Below are 9,349 nucleotides of genomic sequence, written 5' to 3'. Positions count from 1 at the left end.
ACCTGGCTCACTGCATAACCCATTGAAAGTGTTTTTGATCTTCTTTGGAAGCCCCCCAGTTATGGCCGCCATAAGTAACAGCGCTCTGAAGTCGGATTGATCTATATCAAAAGCTTGGAATGTTTAATATGTTTTCGCTATTTTCTATCCCCATGTATGGTAAATTATACTTGGAATCTGTACGCAAATCCTGTGAGAACTTGGCGCAAGTCTGTCACCTCTAGCCGTAATACTTGATTAGAATGATTGTGATTGATGAGGATGCAGGGATTCAGGATAATCTTATTATTCTATCATAGCAGTTGCCATAGTGATAGTTCCCCCCTTTTTTATACTGTAAAGAGAGTGCCAGTGCCTTTGAATGTCTTCCTAATACTGGACTTCTGTCTTGTACTTCAATGAATATTAGGTATATCCAATTTTCATTAGCATCGAATTATGTTTGAGCTAAACTAATAAAAACCATCTCGCTAAGCTACACTGGGTTGGTTTTGTGTTGATAAGTAACACACACACACACACACACACACACGCTTATAATATATATATATATATATATATATATATATATATATATATATATATATATATATATATATATATATATATATCAGGGCTCGACACTAACGGTGGCCCGGGGCCACCAAAAATGAAAGTCTGGCCACCAAATTTCAAAAAAGAGCAAATTTGGTGGCCCGCCTTGGGCCACCAAATTTTTGCGCCGGAAATGCATAAATGCATGCAGTGAGTGTGTGACTCATTAAAAAAACAGGACTTTTATTGTTTTTTATTGTTTTTTGGGGGGGCCACCAAATTTTTCTCTCGGGCCGTCAAAACTTTGAAATTGATGATTTTGGTGGCCCCATTGGGCCACCCCCCCAAAAAAAAGTTATTGTGGAGCCCTGTATATATTATATATATATATATATATTTAAGCCTTTACACACACATACACTATACACGCACATACATAATATATTATATGAACATAATCTATGTACTGTATAATAACAATAAACATTATATTACACACAGTGTATTTATGTGCTCATACTTCACTGGATTTATACATTCTCTTCGTCGACAACTTGTAAGAAGCAATAAATACCATGTGATTTCTTCGTTTAGAAAAAAAACAACAACAACATAGTGATGTGCGCAACTCATGACTTTAACAAAAGGTACGAGCACACCTATTACTGAAGAAAATCCGTCTCCATTTATTGATTTTGCCATATTCTTTGGATTAAATTATTCATGTAAATTATTCATGATTGTAGGCGACTGTAAAACCCTTCTGTGCATTATAACAGAAGACTCCACCCGTGTAATATTCATGTCAGGACCTTCATCTCTGTACCTTCTTCAACAAACGGTTTTCTTTATATTTATTGTATCTGATGTCTTTCAGTTTAGCGTTTCTTTTGATTGCCTTAACTCAGTTCTGTGTTGTTGTCTTCCAATGTATGTATATATATATATATATATATATATATATATATATATATATATACATAATATATACATATTATATACATATATATATATATTTTTTTTTCAAATCTCAGCAAAGACTAATCTTGACATAAACACAAGATTGTAAAGGAATACATTCGATTGTTTGGAAGAGCGTGCTTAGACTTTGCAGACCGGCGCAACCTTGCCCCCCCCCAACTTTTTTTTTCCATAATACATAAAGGGTCTAAACTACTTGTGACCCCCCCCCCCCCTTTTATCTACTTTTTTGGCAGTAATCCGGAAGTTATACTCGAGGGCGTTTTTTTTTAATTGCTTGTCAGCTGAAGAAACCCGGAAGTGGCACCAGAAAATAATCCATTGCGCTGAAGACCTTTTTTTTTTTTTTTTTTTTGGCTTGTCAGCTCAAGAAACCCGGAAGTGGCACCAGAAATAAACTCAGGTCTGCCCCCTCCCCCACTTTTACCGACGCGGTGCCGGTAGTGCTATACCATGTTTATGAATGAATGGTGTGCCACGTGGTCATAGATTTGTTGTTGTTGTTGCTGTTGTTGTTGTTATTGTTATTGTTATTGTTATTGTTGCTGTTTCCGGAGGGCAATACAACCGAAAATGACGTAGGGATAAATTGTGTGTGTGGGTGTGTGTGGGTGTGTGTGTGCGCGCATGGATTTTCGTGATACGTCTTGAAACGGCGTGGTATCTAATTCGTGAATTTGATTAGTCATAATCAACATCATGATGCAGTAACTATTTTAGGTTGAATTTAGGTATAGATATGAATCCATATCATAAGACATAAAAACGACAACAAACATGAAAAACAAAGTCTGGGTTGCGATAGAGTTTTATTGTTCAACAATGACACTTTTATTTACAGTCTTCTTCCTTATTCAAGGCAAAAATAAGAAAACCGGAACACACTTTGAAAAAATTCTTAGGGTCATTCCTTGACAACTGCTTTTAAAAGAATTATCGATGGATTCTCCAAGAACTTAGGGAACAGAATATTACAAGAAAACTTATTTACATCATCATCCACTACTACTCAGTATCAACATAATCTCATGTTACGTACAGTGCATTTTGGTAGATGGAGCACAGATCTTGCATCAGTAAGGTCAAACGCAATGTTCTAAGTTATTGAAGCTTTCATTTATCAACTCTACCAGGATGACGTCAGGATGACGTCATATCACAACGTCATGCTCTGCTGCGTTCTGTGGCATGGAGATACTGAATATCATCAGATGTTCTTTTTTTTTGTATACAAAACTCTATGGCAGTCATTGCTTTTAACACAAGCCGCATTCTAAGGAATGTTATTCAAAACTCAAAACTTACATCTTGACGAAATACTTGGGTCTGAATTTTAATCCCCACCCTTCAAATAAATATCGTTTGGATGAAAGGACAATCATTTCTGGTTAAATACAAGCATTTCAAGTTAGTTGAGCCATTTGATGTCAATGAAATCTTACTCGTCTATTCCCACTGGATTATCCATCTTTACGCAGTCAAAATGGTGAGATCTTTAAGCCTTTATCAAATGTTTCATTCTGTGTTCATCCTTGCGTTTGAAAACATGTTCATACGTGAACACATACGTGATATCTGTCCTAAAACATTAAGTCAGATCTAAATGCTTATTGACCTGAGCTCCAGTGGTATATCTTTAAACAGAGAGAATTCTTAAGATATTCACGATGTCTTCATGCCTGAGGTATTGAGTAGATAAAGTGATTTTTGGACAAGGAAAGGATCAATCGATAAGTAGGATTCGATGTCTCATCTCGTTTCAATCTCTAATAGATTGTATTGGGAAAAAAAAGAACTTGCGAAAGGCCGTCTTATTTGAATTCACTTCAGGCTACCTGATCTTTCTATGGATGCTTGCTATTGCTCTGCTTCTATAGGTGCTACAAAGAACGTTAACCAAAATCGATATTAACAATGATTAAACCGCCCCGGGAGTGGGAAAAAATCACGTTTTTTTCAAAATGTAGTCACGACGTAAAACGATGAAAATTGTAACTCGTTCTGTTTACTCTGTTTCCGATCGATAAGAGCGTGGCGGTTGACCAGTCGGAGAACATAGGCGGCGGCCAAATCTGAATACTGGGTACATCAATCTCATAGGCTGAAACAATAAATCAAGGAGTATTATTCGCTGTACCAAGATAGTGCTTGCTTTAAATGCAAAGCTTTTTGGTCAAAACTGTATTTTAATGGCAATATAAACATAGGATTGCAGTGTACGTTCACTAAACTCTAACAGGATCAAAATGATCTAGAATCGTTGTAAGGAAAGGCTACACCGTCGAGGAACAAAAGATACACAAACGGAAAAGGGGAAAAGATGACAGAGTTCTTGCTTGCATGCTTGTTTAATTACATCTGAGTCCACCACCGCGGCCCTTCCAAATGTCATTGATGCAGATTTTCCTGGTTGGACGGCGCCCTCTCTTGGTGAAGTCGTCGTTGCTGAGGAGTTTTTCGGCACCCTCGTCTAGCGTGGCCAGTTCCTCGTTCAAATCTACTGGTTGGTTTAGTTTCAACCTTCTGATGATCGCCCACAATCGCTCCGATACCAAGTCCCGCATACTTTGATGATCTAATTTCTGCAAAAGGAGATAACAAGACAAAAGAATTCAAGGTTACAGCAGTTTTGCCTCACCTACATAGATAACATGCCTTAATGCACAACCCCCAAATAAATAAATAAATATAAAAAAACAACAACTCCTAACCTTCATTTAGACGTGAATGCCGATCTGCTTTGTGACATGAATTGCAAATTCGATTTGACTGCCTTGATATTTAGCAATGAGTTCCATTTGAGACTGTAAACCTGTATTCAAACCAAAGTGAACAATATCGTAGTCCATGCAGCACAGCTCAATTTGCATGACTTCGGCGTATCATATTGCAAGATGATTTTTGTTCTCAGCAATTGCATGGACCTACAAGGTCCATGGTACCTGTGACATTTTCCTTAAGTGCCTTGCATCTTAGCTTTATAAGAAGTCATCCTAGCCCAGTTCACTGGGGTTTTATTCCTTTATATCACCAACACGCTGTCTAAGGACTGCTCAATTCACGCAAAAATAACATCTGACATTTACGACATGGCAATGTGGCATACACACACCATCACGAACATATGGAAGTAGTTTGAGTGACGATAATCAAAATGTAAAAGAAATTTTGAAGGAAAGGGAAATGCCACTGATGGTTTAAATAGTCTGGACTAACAATGATTGAAATGACGTCATACAACTGTGTTGAAAATCCATGTTAACCAAATAGCGCCCGAAGAATTATGAGTGTAGGACTTGTACAGTTATGTGTCATATTCTAAATCGAATGAAAAAACAAGGAGGATCTTCCCTGTTGTAAGACGTATTAGCACATTTCTTACATTTTGCCCTTCTCAATATGATTTTAACAGGAAATGCGTCATTCAGTGGTACAAAAAGGAAGCTAAATGCAGGCTGCCACGACATAAAAGTAAAATGTCACTTTAATTCAACATAATCTTCTTCAATCTAATGCAGATTTACTTGTTGCAAAATCAGGACAAACAACTTCGTATACACTCAGGAGACCATTGTAATGGAGGATATTATGGAAATAGTGTCTTCTATTTCACCACCTGCAACTAAGATTTCCAAAAAAGACAGGGGTGACTTCGCCCACTATTGTTTGTAACTCGATATAAACACACAAGCCGAGAGAAATAAAAGCGTAATAGCACGGAGACATGGCAGTGCGCGATATAGTACGAATTGATGTACACCTTGCAATGAACATAATGCAATTCAACCCCCTGTGTAATACACTCCTACACACCTCTCAAGCTTTTAATGCGGATCATTGCAGAAAACAGATTTTGATGTATTTTGATTTTTGTTTTTCAGTCGAGAATACGTCGTAATTAGATTATACGCTTGTTACATTCATTTTGCGTCGGTATAGTAGTGTGCAATAATAAGTTGACACTGACTACGGTGCAATGATCTATTCAAAGACACCATACTACAAGAAAACGAGATGTGTATCGCAGTAAATATCATGTAGCTGTCACTGAACTGTTCTCACCTTGTCAAACATTATTGCACGTTGACTAGATAATCGCAAATACCTACTTCTTTCTACAATAGGCACATTTATTATTATTATTATTATTATTATTATTATTATTATTATTATTACTACTACTACTACTACTACTATTATTATTATTATCATTGTTATTATCATTGTTATTGTCATTCTTTATTTGGCCATATAATTGCGATATACAGTGCTATTATCATGAAACATACATACATACATACATACATACATACATACACACAGGGGTAAACATGTATACCCCAATACATGTATTATTGGTTATCAAGCTCATTTTCCCCGAGAAACAGTAAAGAAATTGAATCCGCATAATTGTAAAATGAAGAAAGAAATTATGCTGTCACCATGGCTGTTTATCTTATCAAATGCATTAGTAACAGTAGGGAAATGAAATGATATGTGTATGCAATAATAATGAGCTTTCATAGCTAATCATACACCATATGAGGGAGGGGGATGGTGCTAGAGGTAGACGGGGAAGGTTTGGTAAGTAATCCCTGCTCCACGGGCGAACGACGATTGGATCACTTGGGAACTCCGAATCAGAAGATTATATAGGCGCGCTTGGCTTGCGCTGGTCTGGACAAACGCGTTTTCTTGGCTACAGTTCGTTATTCCGAACGTTGGTTAATCCCCAAAGAAAGATTCGTAATTCTGAAAGGTTCGTCAGTTGTGTGTGTTTTTTTCTTTTTCATTGCCAGATTATTTTCGTAATTCTGGTACGCAGACAGTTGTTCTTTATTTCAAGCTTGACTCACTAAAACATGTGACAAGTAGTCGTTCCGTCCATCACGAAAGACCAGCCCCCCTCCATTCAATCTGTGCTGTCAATCGCCATGTCATCTTGGTAGTATCCTCAATCCCGATTTCATCGATTATGATCCTTTGCAAGTTAGAATAATGTTATAAGAGTGACATTCATATGGACCTTAAAATTTCAGATTTATTGGTAATTACGATAATTGTTTTTTTTTAATCGCCCGGCTGAAAATGATATGGATTGAAAGATTTCATCAAGGCACAAATACAGATTGAGAAAAACTGAATGTGCTAGCAGTGGAAAGAGAAAGAAATACAAAGAAAAGGGATAACGAGAGAGAGAACAGGAGAAAAAAAAAAGAAGGAGAGCGCAATTGTTTGTAGCTTGCTAAACACGAACCATCGTTGCGCTAGTGGACAAACTAATTTATCAACATTACACGTGGCTCAGCCAAACACGAATACACTCATGGGTACCATCATTATGTAGTACATCAATTCCAGCGCCTGAACCTATCGGAAGATGCAACCCTGACTACGACCTCAGAATTCGGATTATGATAGTGGGGGGCAGAAATTGACGGCGAATTCTTCAACAGCCCCAGCCTCCAAGAACACAGCCAGGATGGAAAATTACGAGTTCGCTTGATTTCCCGGTGGAGTCCGAAATTGTTTCAATTTTGGGTTCTCATGTCCAGCGCCAACCCATATCATTTGTTCAATTTCCATGGTCTCTCAAGAGTCTATCTCTCTTTCTTTCTCTCCCTCTCTCTTCCTGTCTATCTACTTTATCTCTCCCATCGTCTATAAAAATGAATATTTATCTACCTACTCTCCTATACTCTCTGTGGTTTTAGTTATCATTACTTCTTTCACTACACCTTCTCTCTCCATCTTCTTCCATCTATCTTTTTTTTTCTCTCTCTTTTCATTGAATTCTCACTTATTTTCCCAGTCTATGGGACTATTAATCTTGTCCCCCTTCTTTTGAATATAATACTGCTCATCTCAGACTCTGCTTCTTGAAACTAAAAAGCAAAGCACAAGGTATATATACATGTTTTGTCTTGTTGTTGCGAAGTTAGAGATATTTAAGACATGAGTGTTTTCCAAATTCTACTCATTACTGTCCTCCTAGTCGATCAAGTTTTGATCGACATGCCGTGACGAGAGAATACTATGGGGAAAAGCGAACATGTCATTAACGTTATTAGCGCTCAGTGGAAGGATTGTAGTCCAATGGCTATCACCATCAAGCAGCAACGCCAAGAACTAAATGCAGGTCATGTGGCAAACCAAACGCATGATTCGAGGTAATAAGGTGGAAATCAGGGGTGTGATGTGAGTGTAATCTGATGAGACAAACGGAGCGTGATCCGTCAAAACCACAGCTTCGCTTCTACCTCACTTGTTTCATCTCAGGTGCTTGAAAACCTCCGCCTTATACAGTGTCGCAGAAATTTTACAAAACTATTTTTAGAGTTTTGACAATCTGGTTCATTCATGATGCAGTAGTTTTTGTGAATCAGACAATACAAGAAATTTAGAGAATCTTTGACTGGCCCTACGTCACTAACTTTTTTTCTAAAAATATTGAACATCTTTCATCTTTATCTACAGAGTTCGGATGCACCAAGTAATGAAGTTTAGAATCAGGAACCTATGTCCTTTAACCCGTTCCCTTTGGGAGTCTAAAGTGCTCACAGTCCGTACAAACGATACATCAGCTTCCAGCAAGCAATGGACTTTGAATAGAATGCCGATTTTAGGACCTTTGGAGTACTACTCACTCAATTTCCACCATTCAGCAGAGGAAAAGGTGTGGCTATGGATAAGATAACGGAATCCTAGTCGTGAGGTTAGTGGTTCAAATCCCTTGTCGGTGAAAGTTGTGTCCCCAGACAAGGCTCTTTGCTTTTTCGTAAGCATTTTAAGTGCTTTTTTGGTAACCACGTAAAAGGTCCAAACACAGACTGATCAGTTCATTCAAAATGAATGAATACACGCATTTCTGTGGTCAGTCAAGTCAAATGATTAAAGTTTCAAATAAAGGATCATAATTCATTCATTGTATCACCATTCTTTTATACACAGATATGGTCGCTGCTGCCTTTATACAGAACATTAAGACTAATTTTCATGAAAAATAAGATCTGCAAAATATGTTTTACTCTGGCCACATGATGTCTCTCAATTTATGAATGTTTATTTCAAACAATATTGGAATGAATTCAGCCAGCAAAAATGTTGATGACGAAGCCGTATTTACAATCGCATTGTGTGTGCATGTAACTTTGTATATAGACAAGTGTACTGTGTCTCAGCAAAAGATTACAGATAATAAGGAGAGAAAATACTTTCGTGTCTCCACGCCCGACTCTTACTGGGTAAAAAGAGACACGGTTAGAATTAGACATAGCAATCAAGTACAAGTTGAAGAAACTTACTTTCCATTAGCTGAAAGTCTGTTGAGTTTTATTATCATGTTTGAGTTCAAACACAATTTTTGAATCACTAGTGCTTTGCACTTGTGTGCAACCAGCTAGAATTACATCACTTTGTAATCGCGGCTTGCAAGTACCTCACGTTCCGGACAACCCTTGTATCGCTAACGAATGTTAGGACTGAACATTATGGAGATTTGAAGAAGAAATGAGATATGAATTAAAAAAAAAAAGATCTTAAATTCAGGGTGAGACGTTCATCTACGTCAACATGCTTGAGAGTGTTATGTGATACCTTCCGAATAGCCCGCGGTTTATGAAACACGGTCTCATACCAAATTGTCCCGCGATTCCACGGGCGTGAGCACCAATAAGGACGTCTTTAATTGCCGGACACATGACTGTGGAGCACTGACAAATTAAAGATTAGGAGCAGAATGAAATATCATATCAGGCATGCGCAGTCCAGGGCAAGCTGATACAGACAGACGATGGCTTGGGCGCATCAGATGGAGCAAATGGCTAGGGGGCAG

At 37.8% G+C, this 9,349-nt stretch overlaps 1 protein-coding gene across 1 annotated transcript in view; it reads right to left on the bottom strand.

The window, feature by feature from the left end:
* Positions 1 to 2,313: 2,313 nt before the first annotated feature.
* Positions 2,314 to 9,349, bottom strand: part of LOC140239014 (uncharacterized) — a 58,350-nt gene continuing 51,314 nt past the window's right edge. Inside the window, exon 2 of the mRNA XM_072318911.1 lies at positions 2,314 to 4,097. Coding sequence (XP_072175012.1) covers positions 3,864 to 4,097 — 234 coding nt within the window. The 3' untranslated portion in view covers positions 2,314 to 3,863. The remainder of the gene's footprint in view (positions 4,098 to 9,349) is intronic.

This window comes from Diadema setosum, chromosome 15 (assembly GCF_964275005.1).
Source record: "Diadema setosum chromosome 15, eeDiaSeto1, whole genome shotgun sequence".
NCBI lineage: Eukaryota > Metazoa > Echinodermata > Echinoidea > Diadematoida > Diadematidae > Diadema > Diadema setosum.
Note: the sequence above shows the minus strand (reverse complement) of the source record. Positions and strands in the feature narration are given on the sequence as shown.